The 16,897-nt window shown below is 41.6% G+C and overlaps 1 protein-coding gene across 4 annotated transcripts in view; it reads right to left on the reverse strand.

The window, feature by feature from the left end:
• Positions 1 to 10,385: 10,385 nt before the first annotated feature.
• Positions 10,386 to 16,897, reverse strand: part of QKI (QKI, KH domain containing RNA binding) — a 151,178-nt gene continuing 144,666 nt past the window's right edge. For all 4 annotated transcript variants that reach the window (XR_007133479.1, XM_047769772.1, XM_047769770.1 and 1 more), the window contains exon 8: positions 10,386 to 16,362. Coding sequence is in view for 3 of the 4 variants with exons in the window: in XM_047769772.1 (XP_047625728.1) it covers positions 16,346 to 16,362 (17 nt within the window). In the remaining variant the exon portion in view is untranslated. The remainder of the gene's footprint in view (positions 16,363 to 16,897) is intronic.

Consider the following 16,897-nt stretch of genomic DNA (forward strand, 5'->3'; position numbering starts at 1 on the left):
GCCAGTCGCTGGAAGGCACGCCCCGTGGGTGACAGGAGCCCAGGGGCCGGGCCTGGGGGTGAGAAGCGGCAGGTGGACCTGGAGGCCTCCCGCCGCCTCGGAACCAGGAGCAGGCCACCGTCACGAAGAGAAGTGGAGGGCAGGTCTGCCAGTTACGGTGCACGCCTCCCAGAGGGAAGCCCAAGGACCAGCTTTTCTCCCAAACCCCAGTTCCGGTTCCCAGGGCTTCCCGAGGGCCGAGGGTCCCGCCGCCCGCCCGCCGTCTCCCCGCTGCGGACGCTCATCAGGCGCCTGGCGCTGGCCCGGGCACTGCCGTCGGCCCTGGGCTTCCCCATCACCGGAAAGAGCTTAAAACTAGGTTATTTCCACTCTCCCAGTCCCGCTCCAAGTCTGTACCTTCCGAGGATGTGGCAGTGAATGTCGGTCGAGGTCGACAGATTCCTGTTGTTAAAACAGTTGCACAACTCCCTTCAGAAGCCCAGATAGTCATGTTTTAAGGCAAAACTTGCCAGGCGCTTGTGTGGCGAGCGTTATTCTGTGTATTGTCTCAAATGTTAGCAGTGGGTGATTTTTTTAAGACTTCGTTATAGGGAGTGAGGCGTTTGAACTCAGTCGTAATTGTTGCTGTCAATGATTTTTAGGTTAGATAAACAAGAATTGTGTAGACCAGGGCTCCATTCGATGTGGCACGGTGTTTTAATAGTAGCTGTTTCAGTTCGGCGTGAATGGGCAGCTCTTGCGTTTGGAGGAGCCCACAGCCGATGTAAGAGCTTGTCCAGGGCACCAGGCCCAAGCAGCTGATGGTTTTCCGATGAAAGCGTTAGCCTGGACGTCTCTCCAAGAAATACATCGTCTCAGTCTACAGGACTTTTCCTGCTCAAGCACCCTGCGGGTCGTGATGCCGAATCCTGTGGCCCACCGAGAACTAGATTCTGTGGGAAGAGAGTCAGATCATGCTAACTTCAAGGAAATGGAAATCTCACAGAATCAAAAGGTCACCCTGAGTCAGAGTGCTCGGCGGGGGAGGGGCGGGGAGAAAAACCCTGGTTGATCCTGAATCATTGAAACCAAGTGGAAATCGTCAGTAAACAATTCCCATCTCTTCACAAGGAGATGTGTGGACCAGGGGTTCAAACAATTAGCTGATCTCGATTATGTGAACATTCAGTGAAGGTCAAGGTGAGAATCAAGCTCGTTTTTATTACACTCAGACTTTGCTACGTCTGCGGTACGATTTCCTCACCGTGTATAGTGGTATAAATTAATTTCCCAGGGGTCGGATCTTGGTAGGATATTCTGCTGTGGCTCAAAGTAAGAGACCAGTGATTTATGCATAGAACTTAGAGGCTGGATTCCAGGGAGACCAGAAATCCTGTCTTACAGATAATAGCTTACGTCTTGGTCGGAAAAATAAACAGATTACAACAATTTTTGGTGATAGGAAGCAGAGATAAATTCCACATAGTGAAATGTGACACTTGCTGTGTCCTAAATAGAAGATAATAGGTAAGTTGACAACTCTCCTTTTTTGGTTTGTTTTTTGGTCTTAGGGCCAAACGCGGCATATGGAGGTTCCCAGGCTAGGGGTTGAATTGGAGCTGCAGCCACTGGCCTACAACTACAGCCACGGCAACGCCAGATCCGAGCCATGTCTGTGGCTCACGGCACCGCTGGATCCTTAACCCACTGAGAAGCGAGGCCAGTGTGTCCTCATGGATGCTAGTCACATTCGTTTCCACTGAGTCACGCGGGGAACTCCCCGATTCTGGTTTTCAAATTGTTTTCTCAACGCCTTTCAACTCGGGGCTCTCCCATTTCACGTCACGTTGTTTCTTCCCGCAGGGGAACAGGTTCTGCTTTACCCCATCCCCCACCCTGGGTGTGAACGCATCTGAAATATTGTCCTCGCAGCCGGTGACTTCTGAACCTGTGTCTCGTGGTTCAGGCCACTGGTGGTTTCATCCGCTGCTCCCACTCCCCTGGTCCCTTATTTCCTAAATGTACCGCAGCTGGGTAATTTGGGTGCCCTGTTCTGGGGAGGCAACCTGACCCCCAGGGTTTGGGGGCAAAAGCCAGGCCTCCTAACACACCGCTTTCTCCTCCTCCGCGCCCCCCCCCCCAGCTTTGTGGAGGAAGGTGGGGTGATCTCTAGGATGGTGTCAGACAAGATGAAGAGAAATCTGCCAGTTGTGGAATAGTTTGGCCGAAAGCATAAAGTTGGAGGGACTCTGGGATAAGTGAGAGGCAGGCAGGAGGGTAGAGCTGCTGCTTCAGGAACCCAGACACGAGTGGACGGGGGCTCATCGGCGGGACCGGTCCCTCCGACGCCACTGGCGAGCGCCTCTCACGTGCCCAGCACGTTTGGGAAGTGGGAATAGGCTAGTGGCTTAAATCGTCCCAGTGTGGACCGGCTTCTCACTTGGCCCTTCTGCACTTAGATTCTGTACGTTGTCTGTCTTGGTGGAGTTCCATGAGACACGTGTTTGGAAAACGCGCCTCTCTGGGTTCTGTTGTGCTTTTAGCAGATGCCACCTGAAAGGGTAAATAGATCGAAATGAGGGGCTTTCCTTCCCACGCAGGTGGTTCTGTCCATGAAGCCCCGTGAGAAAACTGCGCTTTTACATTTGGATGGTTCTGCCCTGAAAGGTGCCCCTTCTCAGCACGTGGCAGGGGTTTGAAACAGCAGAAGAGTCCCCTCCTAGCTCTGTCACCCCTGTATGGGGACATAAGGGTATCATTTCTGGGTCTCTTGGTTTCCTCCTCTGTGAGCTGTGAGGTGTTTGTCTGCGCTTTTACTTCTCAGGGACTTTGATCAGTTTTTTTTTTCTGGTTCTCATTTTTATTTGTAATGCTTGTTATAAAAGATGCTCAGCCACCTCTCGGGTAAGGAAACTGGAATAAACTGCTTTCTGGATCCCGCTGGTCCCTCAGGAACTTAGGTGTAGGTTTCAAGTGATGAACGAGGAGAGTCCTGCAGATCAGGACACGAGGAGGGAGCAGAGCCTGCTGCAGACGGAAGAGACGGCACAGTCCTGGCGCTGCCGGCATCGTCCACACTCAGGCTCAGGCGTGTTTGGATCCTGTGATCACCACCTCCTCCCTGGCTCCAGGCCCTCACCGACATTCCAGCCAGTCCCGTCTCCACACCCGTCTCGGGGCCAAAGCCTGTCCCTTGCATGCACAGTTCTCTGGGCACAGCTTTGGCAACAGGGCATAGGGTGGCATGTATTCACTCAGCAAATATTTGTTGAGCACGTAGGTTCCAATGACAATTAACTGCAAAGAGATAGAAACTGAAGGTAGGACCTCCTCAGGGCCCCTAGCGTGAAGACCCCTCTCGTGATGGGTTGTCATTCATCTCTGAGGCTGCTTTCAAAGCACAGAGCCGGCGAAAGGACTAACAGTCCTAAGAAAGAATAACTTTATTCAAAAAGGACATAGACCACTAAGATGAAATGCCAGGCTGCCGATGGTGGGTAAAATTCGCTTCTCAGACAGGGCCCATGGTAAGAGGATGAAAGGAGAAATGTTTAATTTCAGTGCTGTTACTACCATATCCCAGGGAGCAAGAGCGAGTTCAGAGCTTGTTAAGGGAGTTAGTAGTACTAGGGCCACGGCATCCTACCCGGCTGGGGCTGGGGCTGTGTCACACTAGGTCTTGGCTTTGGACCCAGATGGGAGCCCTAGCTAGATTCCCTAGACCTGAGCTGATGGTCCGAGCCTACGAAATGCCTTTCCCAACCTGGATGAGGTCCGACGGGATATTTCCCTGAAGACTGGACAGCCGAAATGAAGTGGCTGTTTAAAGATAATTTTGTGGAATGATAGTAAGATAGGCTTCTAGGACATGGGTTACTTCTCATGTGACTACCCCAGGGAGCAAGACTCTCTACTAGAATCTGGCCGTCTTTCCCATAAACCTATGCTTTGCTCCCATCTTCAGAAGAAAGAATTGTAAATTTGCTACATGCTCTGCATAGAATTGGGGCTTGTAGCGCTCTTGTTCTGTAGGTTGGATAATTTTGATTATTCAGTGAATTTGTCTTCCCTCGTCCTAGGCTGTGAGCGGTTTAAAGCAAGAACTGTATCTTCCCTCTCTGTCTAACAGAGGACACAGGCATAGCATTCAGCATAATCATCTCAGCACATAAATACTTTTTGTTATGAGTAAAATGGCTTAGTAATTTGGAGTTCTTCTTTCACTTATATTTGTAGTTTAAATAAACAGCATGAGTTCCAAATTGGATTTGTCTATTGAAACAATGTAATTGACCAGTCTCAAAATGCATATATACATATATATGTATATATACTATATCTCCTTAATCATCCTCCTCCTATTAAACTCTGAAAGAAAAATGATATAGCTGCTTTGGAAGACAGTTTGGCAATTTATTACAAAACTCAGCATCCCCTTACCCTATGGTCCAGCAGTTGGCATTTACCCAAAGGAACTGAACAGTTATGTCCACACAAAAACCTGCACACAAATGCTGATAGAAGTTTTGTTCATGGAGTTCCCATCGTGGCTCAATGGTTAATGAATCCGACTAGGAACCGTGAGGTTACGGGTTCGATCCCTGGCCTTGCTCAGTGGGTTGAGGATCCGGCGTTGCCGTGAGCTGTGGTGCAGGTCGCAGACACGGCTCGGATCCCACGTTGCCGTGGCTCTGGCGTAGGCCGGTGGCTACAGCTCCGATTCGACCCCTAGCCTGGGAATCTCCATATGCTGCGGGAGCGGCCCAAGAAATGGCAAAAAGACAAAAAAAAAAAAAAGTTTTATTCATAATTGCCAAAACATGGAAGCAACCAAGAAGTCCTTCAGTTACTTAAGGAATAAACAGTGGTACATTCAGACAATGTTATTCAGAGCTAAAAAAATGAGCCATCACATCACAAAAAGACCTGGAGGAACTCAATGCATATTATAAGTGAAAGAAGCCAGTCTGACAAGGCTCGATGCTGTAATCCAACTATAAGATGCTCTGGAAAAGGCAAAACAAGACAGTAAAAAATCAGTGGTTTGCCAGGGTTGGGGTTGGGATGAACAGACGGTGCACAGAGGACTTTTAAGGCAGTGAAAACACTCTTACGCTACCTCAGTGGTGGATACATGTCGTTATATGTTTGTCCAAACTCATAGTACGGTGTCAAGAGTGAGCTGCAGTGTAATCCACTTTGGTGATGGGGACGTCACTGTAGGTTTGTGGCTTGTAATAAACGTTCCCTATGGTGTGAGGTGTAGAAAGTGGGGGAGGCCATGCGCGGGGAAGGATTGGGGGTGTAGGAAATCTCTGTACTGCCTGCTCAAGTTTGCTGTGAGCCTAAAACTCCCCTAAAAAGTAGTCTATTAAAAACAAAGCAAGAGGAGTTCCCACTGTGGCACAGCGGAAACGAATCCAACTAGTATCCATGAGGACAAAGGTTTGATCCCTCGCCTCCCACAGTGGGTGGGGGATCCAGTGTTGCCATAAGCTGCGGTATAGGTTGCAGGCGTGGCCTGGATCCTGAGTTGCTGTGGCTTTGGTGTAGGCTGAGAGCTGTAGCTCCAATTCGACCCCTGGCCTGGGAACTTCCATGTGCCATGGGTTCAGCCCTAAAAGGCAAAAAAAAAAAAAAAATACAAAAACTTTTGACAGAATTACTGGTGCTTTAAATTAATAACATAAAATGATCTCTTATTTATTTGTGATGTTCCCTATGATGGAAGGAACCGTGGAAAAATAACTGATCAAGCAACCTCAATGAGAATACTCGTCTCTGTAAACACACACACTCCAACTTCACTTGGTATGGGATAATGAAATTTAAAACTGAAATCTTCATCTGGATATTGGATACGCAATTTTCATCTTCCTTTTGGCAAAGCATGTAAACTCTTAAGGAGCAGCCTATATGGACACGGATATTTTCAGCAAAAGAAGTCCACAGTGCCACTGTGGAAATCAAGCTTATATTGCTTTGAAAAACAAACAAAAAAACCACAATATAAACATGATACACTTATCTCTCTGGTTTTTAATGGGGCCCCACAAATATTTTATTTTTTATTTTATTTTTTTGTCTTTTTTTTTTTTTTGCTATTTCTTGGGCTGCTCCAGCGGCATATGGAGGTTCCCAGGCTAGGGGTCAAATCGGAGCTGTAGCCACCGGCCTACGCCAGGGCCACAGCAACACGGCATCCGAGCCGCGTCTGCGGCCTACACCACAGCTCACGGCAACGCGGGATCGTTAACCCACTGAGCAAGGGCAGGGACCGAACCCGCAACCTCATGGTTCCTAGTCGGATTCGTTAACCACTGTGCCATGACGGGAACTCCCTCACAAATATTTTAAAGATTTCGTAGAACTGCTTTGTTTGAAGGGCATATCTTAAGAGTGGTAGGGGAAAAAAAAATAACATTTTGTTTTAGAAAGAGGCTAAAAGCTATGGCTCATCACTGCTGTGGCTTGGGTTCCATCCCTGGCCCAGGAACTCCTGTATGCTGTGGGTGCAGCTAAAAAAAAAGGGGGGGGGGGCCTAAAAATTACTTGTGCAATAAATGCTGTCTTCTATTGAAACTTTCTTTCTTTGCTCTCTCCCCAGAGCACATATTGAGGCCTCTGACGAATGAGAATAACAATAGTAAAATCTCCCAGGCTGGTCACTAAGGGAGCATTTTTGAAAGCACATTGCTACTCGAAGTGTGTGGGTTCCTCTTGGTTTCTGATTTTAAACTATCAGTCTATTTTATTACCTGGCTTAATAGTATTTGGGTAACATAAGTTTGGGGCACAGCAGTTTAGTTGTAAAGCATTTCGCTCTGCAGAAAAAGTTATTTTTGTTCACTGTATGTTACTGACTTTATTAGATCATGTACTGATGTTGCGTCTAATCAACAGTATGTATCCAGTGCAGTTAACACTCCAAAGTTGACTGTGGCGCTAACGAGCCATCAGTGTGAGTAACGCAGAGTGCAAGGCAGGTATGATTCCTGATGGGATCTTTTCTAGTGTCTTTAATATTTGTTTTTTAAAGCCATTGGTAAATGATTGGGTACTCCAACAGTGCTTTTCTAATGTAAAACCCAATGACTTTCCCCATTTCCTATATTTTAATTTCATTTCAGCAAATCTACAGAGCCCCTACTCTTAAGAAATGTTCATCGATAATCTGATAGGTAGTAACTGAGACGGAAAAGGAGAGGCAAGAGTGCCTCCCGTGCGTAAAGCCAGGCTGCTGAGTACCCTGGGCTAGATCCCCGGCTAGCAAGATACAGGCGCAGCGTGCATTGCTCTCATCACCTTTGGGCCAGCAGAATCACAAATGAAAAAATGCTTAAATGGGAGTTGGTGTGGTAACCTACTCCATTTTTCAGGTTTGTATTGTTTAAATTTACATTTTTTTTTTTTTCTGTTTTTCCTTTCAGTTAGCTTTGCTCAGTGTGGTCTTGAAGGAAGCAGTGCATTTGAACTGAGGGGAAAGAGGGGTAAGGAAAGGCTGGGTTTCCCAACGCTTCTCTTGCTGACACTCGCTCTTCCTGAGCAAAGTTCACTGCATATTTACTCCAGTGTGGAGTTGCGCAGAACAAACATGTGTGTTCTAATAAGTTAAAAAGTTACAGCTCCTGGTGGGTACTTCTCTTCAGTTTTCGTTCAGATACAATCTATACTTTGACGCAGTACCTTTTCTTTGCTGTAAATTCTCTAGGATGGCGTTAAGTGTGGAGGTGGAGCATCTTCAGTAGAGGATAACAAGCAACTTAGAAAAATTGGGGAGTTCCCGTCGTGGCGCAGTGGTTAACGAATCCGACTAGGAACCATGAGGTTGCGGGTTCGATCCCTGCCCTTGCTCAGTGGGTTAAGGCTCCGGCGTTGCCGTGAGCTGTGGTGTAGGTTGCAGACTCGGCTCGGATCCTGCGTTGCTGTGGCTCTGGTGTAGGCCGGTGGATACAGCTCCGATTAGACCCCTAGCCTGGGAACCTCCATATGCCGTGGGAGCGGCCCAAGAATTGGCAAAAAAAAAAAGACAGAAAAAAAAAGAAAAATTGGGGTTAATGCCTCTCAGAAGCAGTCAAGGTATTTACAAGGCTTTCTTGGTATTTATTAGTACAGGAGTCTGTCCACATCAGTGATGCTTTCCTTGAAGAGTACAGAAATCTCTTTGTTTAGATAGACTTATATAGAATTGAATGAAAATACAATCTATGCCCTTTGGAAGACAGAGAAGTAATAAACCACATTTTTTCTTATGCGTCTCCCCATGCCAGGATGCTCTTATTATAAACACCAAGAGCAACGACAGATATTTAATTCATTTTAAAACCAACACTGAGACTTGGTGAAGACGGACTTTCAGATGTGCTATCAAGCTTTCCCAGTTAATTTTTTTCTTTGACTTAAAAACCCATTTTCCTGCTGTCAGCACCCCCAAACTGATGCTTGAATAATAGTTTAGGGTGGGGCATTTGTACATTGGACTTGTTAATCTAGTTTTCTTCCCTAGTATACCAATTTAGACCTTAGCTTCTCAGAGTCTTAGCTTCAGTGTTTTCACATATAAAACACATATAAAGTGCTCCACCCACTAACTTAAGGTTTTCCATTTTCCCACCATCTAGAAATCTAGAATAAATTTAACCTTTGAACAGTTTTTCAATATTCTTTTACCTCAGTGAGAAAACTGTGGGCAAAAGCATCATTAATATAATTTAAATGTATCCAAGGCAACTTTCCATGTGCACTATCAGTCTATTCTAATTTCATAGGCTAAATCACTTAAAACACTGTAAGAAGAGCAGGTTTTAAAATTCACGTTTTGAGCAGAGCCAGGTACTTTTTTTTTCTTACCTTGATAGAAGTTTTAAGTTAAATGATTATAGAAGTTTATGTTAGTATCAACTCCAAACACTTCTGCAAGAAGATACTTGTGGGTTCATTTGCAAATGTTTTCTGGTATTTTACTTTTAATCACGTCCCCCTAATTTTTCTTAGTATTCCATTAAGTAAACTAGAGCACTCATTAAGAAAACAGGACCGGAGTTCCCGTGGTGGCGCAGTGGTTAATGAATCCGACTAGGAACCATGAGGTTGCGGGTTCAGTCCCTGCCCTTGCTCAGTGGGTTGACAATCTGGCGTTGCCGTGAGCTGTGGTGTAGGTCGCAGACACGGCTCAGACGGCTCAGATCCAGCGTTGCTGTGGCTCTGGCGTAGGCTGGTGGCAATGGCTCCGATTAGACCCCTAGCCTGGGAACCTTCATATGCCGTGGGAGCGGCCCAAGAAATAGCAAAAGAAAAAGAAAAAAGAAAATAGGACCGCAGTAAAATTTTCATCCTAATTTTGAGATGCTGACACTGGAACTGCTGTATATAGTACATAGAAACAAGCACTTGTTTGATGGGCTCTTCTCTCTCTACATACTTCACAAAATAGTACTTAACTGGAGAGTGTAATTTTAATATACTTTTTCTGGAAAAACATGATTCCCAACGATCACTAATATTTTCTTTTAAATGTGGGTATTTTTTAAATGTTCAGTGAGCTTAACTGCTTTCTAACAAGACCATAAAGAGTCACATAAAGAGGTAGCAGATAATGATAAAAAATGACATTTTCCAGGAGGAAAAATGCTAAAGCCCGTTTTACCATTTGAGAAGCTAGTTTGGTGTTTGGAGAGTCAAAACTACTGTTCTGTACCCGGAGAGGCCAGCACAGATGCCTGCAGGAACCAGAGAGGTGAGGTAAAAATTAAACTAAGATCGGAGTAAGGAAATCAAGAGTCCGGATGTGATACTGGGGGCAGAGCCCAAGTGGGGGGCACTCGGTTTAAAAAGGATAGTTAGTGTTCACTTTCAGCCGATGGTGCATGTAGGCTCCAGTTTTCTAGATAATTTGTTCTTTGAAGAAGTGCAGACTTTGTGAAGAGGTGTTTTAAAGCCTGCTGTGAACACTTTAAATGCTGGCAGGTAATTAAAGCAACCGCAACATGGTATAGATAGGCCAAGCCAGACACCACCTGGGGGCTGCTGGTTTGTGCCCTGTGCTCTAGGTCCCACCTGTCAGCGGCTTTTAGAGGTCTGTGGAGAGGATACTGCCGAGGAAAATGAAGGTCCTAGTGAGTGATCAGAAAGGAGAAAAAGAAACGTGGGAGACTTTATAATAAATAAGGCCTGGGAAATTTAAGGTGCAAGGGAGTCCTAAAACTTGGAGGTCAAGGACCACAGTTTGGTCAGCACACCTGGGTGCACATCCAGCTGAGAAATGCGGTCGTGTGCCTGTTCACTGATCTCCTTTTCTCATCACTGAAATCGGGACGTGTTTTGATCAGCTTCTAGTTAAGTGAATTAGAGCTCCGGAAATGTCAGTCTTATGTTTTCTTTTAAATAGTGTTAAAAGCACCCGTAAATTAAAAATGAAATGTGCATTCTTTATTCTGACATTTACACACATGTGGCTTTTTCAGGGGAGGGGCAGTAGGCAGCATTTTCAGCCACAGTTGCCTGGAAGAGGATGAAGCACATGCACTTTTTCCAGCTGGTTTATTGCACGTCATGTACAGTCGTACGTGGTTCTCCATTCACATATGATTTGGGGAGAGCTATTCCAACTTTTCTCTACATACACAATTTCCACGAGGAAAACTAAACGTTTTTATATACACTTCTACAATATAAGCCATAAAAGGTGTATTTGGTAATCAAAACTTCTCAATAATAGCATTTTTTAAAGATATAATTTTTTACCCCGGGAGCTGTGTTTTTCCAATGTGGTGTCTTTTCCCAAGAAGGGACAGCAAAATCATAAGCAATGAGACATCAACATTGTGTTGCTCTTTGCCGCACCTACCATCCACTTCTACTGTGAATTAATTCTTCTTCCTTCTCTCCCACCCCCTGCAATTAGTGCAGCGAAATACAGAAAGGAGAGTACTACGCCTAGGTGAACCAGTTTGATTCAGCATTGAGTACCAGGTATGTCTATAATTTTAACTCTTTTCATAGCAAAGGCGTTTCAATTTAGATAATTTTCTATTAAAGAAACCACAGATAAAAAAAATCACACATGTACCATATGACTATTGCTAAATGTAGTCTACAAAATGAATTAACTTTTCCATTTTAAATAAAGGTATTAAATATGTGACAATGTTTAGAAGTTACCTTATGTACTTAAGAAAGTTTGTAAGTCCAAAAAGTTTTGAGTAATTTTTGCTAATAGTGGATTATAATTTAATAATACATTTTATTCTATTAAAAATCACTTGCTGAAAATACTACAATAGCTGTTATCAAGGAATAATGACATATCTTATTCCAAAATGCAAACAACCCCCGCTCCAAAAAAACAAAACTGGAGAAACCTTGGACTGTCATATATAAGTTATAAAAGTGTTAGCTGGTAGACTCTGGATTTGGTAATGAGCAATTTAAATTAAACCTGCTTTTGGTGCACTAGAAAATTTAGATCCTTCGTATTTATACAGTATGTATTTGGAAAGCTTAACCACCTATTTTGCGTAAACACGTGCACGTCTTGGCTTTAGGGTACTCCTACTGCCTCCACAAGGGCCGATGCGAGTATCTACTTTCATGCCACATTTCCCCAAACATTTTGCCTAAGAAAAAAATGCTTGACTACAGAGTGCATTAATTCCATCAACTTCTCGACTGAAAGCCTTAGTTTCAATTGCTTTGTCAAATACTAGTAGTATAAACAGTAAACTGATTCTTTTAACAATTTGGTGATTTCATGTTTAATACGATTAGAGCCTCCATAAAAAAGGGATTCGTAATGTTGTTTTCACCTTTTAAAAATAGACTTTTCCAACATAAAAGGTGGCAATATGATATAATTATACACAAGAGTACCCTGAAAATGAGATGAGACTGCATTCATAGGCTTCAGAAAATGTGGAGTAAATTGCATAGAAATTCCTCATCAATTTCAGTGACATGGTACCCTGATGACTTACGTATTAGCAGCGCGACAGACATCTTCAGATTTTTACAGAAAAATATTAACTGTAACATTAACAGGCAATGTGAACCTTTAGAGATAGTATCATCTTAAAGCTCTTGCTACCTAACAATAACACATTGCCCCCTTCCCTAATGGAGAAACACTGTATTTGTTTGATCCAAAGAACCATCTCAGTTATGATTAAATTAGATGCTATCACTATTCCATGTATTTTATATATGTGTATGTACTATAAGAATTCTTTGACAGTCTGGTTAATAGCATATTGGTGTAGTTATGTTTTCTGTAACATGTGACTCATTTCAGCCCCAATTTTAAAACTTTAAAATAAATAAAATGTAATTTACAAAAATAAGGCATTATTTACAAATGCAGAAATTCATCCTGAGAATTACTATCCAGGAGAACTATTTCACAGAAAAGGAAGCTGCCAATGTCTGTGAAATAGAAATGCATCTCAAGAGTTAAGAAATTAAAGAACCAGTAAGTGGAGGTCAATTTACCTAGCTTGCAGCCAGGAAAAGCATGAAGATATTTAATGAATCTTCTTAAATTCACTTGCATGCCAACAATTAATGGTATGTAACTTTTCAAATGCCAGCATTCTTCTTTGTGTAATAATGTAGTTTTCTGATTGGTTGTATTTAGGGGGTGAGGAAGATGCTCAGTAATGCTGCCTGCTGTCTTGCGAGGGGGACACGAGGAAAGGTGGGTGTGTCATCCTCATGGACAGCTTGCTTTGGACTGTCCTGAGACAAGAGCCACTGCACCCTTGCCTTGACCTATGTTTAGCCCCCCCACCCCCCAACAGGAACAGCTGGCTAAAACAGTTCAAAACTTTTTAAGGAAAAACATCCAATTAAAACACAAATCTGAATAAAGGTAAAACCTCAACAGATTCTTTGATTTATAATGTGAGCATAAAATTATCTACTTAACAGAAATTTCGAAAAATGGTTCAACAAAGAATCAAACTGGTTTCTCGGGCATATCATTACAATGAATCCCTTTATACTCTTTATGCTGTGAGCAGAGAGTGATTATTTTGGAGGAGAAATAAGAAAGTGTGGAATTAGTAATGCAGAGGTTGAAAGCCAAGTGGCAAGACCAGAATAGTGCCTCAAACCAACACTACTTTGTTCCCGTCTCTCCTGGCACCTACCCCCCAAGGTAAAAGGCCATTTTAACAGTAGTGTGCGGAATTGTCAGCTGACAAACAACATAAAAACAAGTCACGCTATGTTATCTGTGGTCACGTTCTTCAGGGTTAGTCCAGTAATTCAAGACTTTACATTCTTTTGTCTTTTTATTTGTTTATTTTAATTAAACACGTAAAGGTTAATAAACAGACATAGTCCGGAGTTAGTAGGTTGGTATTATAACATTTATTAAAATAATGCTATGGGTTAATAGAAACAGCAAAGAACCAAAGAATTAAAATGCAAGCTATGTAAAATCCCAACTAAAACCCAAAAGTGTCTAATGTACTCATTCATTAGCTAACTAAAAGCCCAAGAAAGACAAGACACCCAATATAATAAAGTACTGCAAAACAATTGGCAATTTTCAGTTATCAAAATTGTGGATTTTGCATCTTGTATCCTTTTCTCAATCAAGAAAAAAATTCTTTTTGAATGTTATATAACATACATATAAAACAAGATAGAAAAATACATTATAAACTTGTAACAATGGCTGTAAATACATTATCTTACATGTTTCTCATAGGCAATAGGTTGGTTATGGTACATACATAGCATGAAACTACTAAGATAATAAAGAATAGACAAAAATACATGTCAGCTGTACGGTAACATACAAGCGACACTCCCATCTACCCGCGCTAAAAAATTACATAATACTGTCAGAAAAAAAGTCTTAAAAACTACGTATTTTAATAAGAAATAAATTCAATAAAGTATGATAATACTGAGAACCAAGGCATTCAGAGATTTCAAAAGTCATGCTTTTTTTTCAGTTGATCCAAAATTTTGTCAACTAAGTTTTCAAAAGTTTGTTCAGAGCCAACATTACTCATAAATGTCACACATTTATTTCATACATTTACTTTCTTCCCCATAAAAGACCTTTGATAAACATCTAAAATGTCCAGGTATAACATAGCTGAGATGAAACTGGATCAAATACTGGTATCTTTTTTAAACTACCACCTCAAGTGTTTTGAGTGTCGCAAATTTATTCAACCAACCAAAGTAAAAATCAAAATGGCACAGCATATATTGAAAATAAATCAAAACAACTGTATATGTAACAGAAAGACAAAGCAGTGGCACATTAAACCAAAGCTAGCTGAATACAAAACAATGAATGTCTATTGCATAGTAAATAAACTGAAAGCGATTTCCGAGTGAGACAAGATGATGCAGAGGTCACCGTGAAGGTGCTTACTGAGCTTACTGCTGACCTTTGTGAAGCTGTGAAGGTGTTAAGAGGGAGGAGCTGATGAGCTGGGGATCCACTGCCCCTTGCTATTTGCCGCATCTGGTACTGAGCAGTTAATGACCACTTGAGAGTTAGACGGAAGTTTTGTGCACACATCACTTCAACTACAAAATTAACTGAACTCCAAAGAAATTGGAAGTTTAAAAATCCCATGTAGTTGAGTATATTTACATGCACAATGATGCTAGTCTTTCACATTCTTTTAAAGTCAAAGGGGGGTGTGGGGGTGTGGTGGGGGGGTGGTTTAGGTTGCTAAAAACATTTGTTTTCCAGAATGAAAATCACAAATATTCAATTCGTGAAAAAGATCACTATAGGTATACTATTACTGCCGATTTATAAGAAAAAAAATCCAGCAAGCCCACACCCCCCTTGAATAAAATAGAAGCCCTAATTTTGTCTGTAAACTGATGTTCAGATCATACATAATTTTTATGTCAGAATTCTTTGGGCTAACATTAAATACTGAAATAATCAAAAGCAATTATGATTTTAAAAGAATATTTTAAAACTTGTTGGGCATTACAAAAGAAGTTATCGAGTTTTTTCACAGTATCAGATTTGGCAAATTTATATCAAGGTAACGTGGCAAAAATCATATAATTCAAACCATCAACTCATTTGTCTCCCCTCTTATCTTCTTTCACATACTGGGCGACTGAGTAACATGCATTAACTTGTATTCTGAGGGAGGAGCTGATCTTACAAACACTTGACTAAATGACCATGAAGGAAAATAAGGCACTTTCTTTTCTTTAGACTTATTCCAATACTTAAAAAATAAGAAAGAAAGACAAAAAGGCTCTTTTGGTCTTTTGTTTCTTGACAACCACCAGAAAAAATCATTTAATGAAATAAAGGGTTTCTTTGTTCTTTTTCTTTTTTTTTTTTATAACACTTGAAAGTATAAAATGCTACATTTCCAAAAATATATATATTTTTTCTGCACCAGCACCCTTGTATAGTAAAAGTATCTACTTTTTGTTCATTTGTTTCAATGCACTACACTTTATCTACAATTTCATTACATGTATACAGCAAATAGGCAAGCATGGCTTTTACATCCTTAATGATTTTTTTCTATACAGGGAGGTTTAAAAAAAATATTTGAACAGTTTGCCCAGTAATGTGACACATAATGCATGTACCTTGTTCTCGTATATTTTTTAAAGGAGGTGTAAAATAAAGGTTCAGTAATTTTAACTCAGATATTTATTATTTTAAAAATAGTGTTGCAGTTCTGTTCTTTGCATTACTTTTCAAAATGCCTTGTTAAGTTTTTCTCTCATGGCACACTTCTAATACTTCAAATTTTGGCAGGCAATATAAAAAAGGCTGCAACTTCTGCCCTTTGAGGGCACTGTAGTGACTAAACAGCATATCAAATTTTGAATACTTTTTGAAATCACTTCACCAATGACATCCCTGACCAAAGGTTCATGCATGATGTATCATCACACAGTACATTCAGAGAGCTTTGACTCGCTATGAGAAGAAAGATTCCTAGAAGTCTCTCACAGTAACTGCCTCTGTCACTGAGTAGTTAAGGACCATCTGTCTCCCCTTCTGAAGTGAGGCCTTCTTACCGTTCGCTTAGGGTGGGACATTAAAAGATGATCAGTGCTGTGGGATGAATTGGGCCTTATTGCTTTACTACTATTCAGTGCAGGTTCTAGAACCACTTTCACCCAAACAGAAAAGGAAAAAAACAAAACAAAAAAAAAACAAAAAAAACAAAAGCTGAGTTGGAGGACAACAATTTCTTTGTCTTTTGTTTGGTTAGATGGTAAGACGAACGGACAAGTGCCTCAGCTCGCTGCACTGACGACAGGCAAGCAAAGGCGATTACCAGTTAACTGATCAGCAGGCAGGCATGGTCAGGTCATCATTGGGTGAAGAGTTCAGAGGTCAGAAGGTCATAGGTTAGTTGCCGGTGGCGGCTGGGTGGTTAGGAACAAAAAACAAAACAAAAAAAAAAAAGAAAAGAAAAGATAGAGAAGAGATTAGTTTCAGCTAGTGACGGCTTAATGACAACATGAAAAACTAATCACAACTAATAAAAAAAAAGCATGTTTAATTCTGACAAACTGATTGACACCATCTACAGAATACAATAAAAATCATGACAATTTTATATCATGATTTGAACAAATGAAGGAAAGCCCACTCCCACAAAAAAAAAAAAAAAAAACTGTTAACGAGAAAAAATAGAAATAAAATAACAACTAACAACTAATAGTTAGTAGCAGTCAATGAAGGAAACTGGAAAACAACAACAATGAATAGGTTTGGTATACAGAATTTTGAAACAGTCAGTGCAGTTATCAGTATCTGACTGCTATTAAGCATTAGTATTCTCTCAGATGCAAGCATTAAAGCAACTATTAATGATGGATGTGATTATTAATAACTGATGATTAACAGAAATGAATCTAGAGAAATTTAAATTTCTATGAATAATTTGGTTCAACATAA

Source organism: Phacochoerus africanus, chromosome 2 (assembly GCF_016906955.1).
Source record: "Phacochoerus africanus isolate WHEZ1 chromosome 2, ROS_Pafr_v1, whole genome shotgun sequence".
NCBI lineage: Eukaryota > Metazoa > Chordata > Mammalia > Artiodactyla > Suidae > Phacochoerus > Phacochoerus africanus.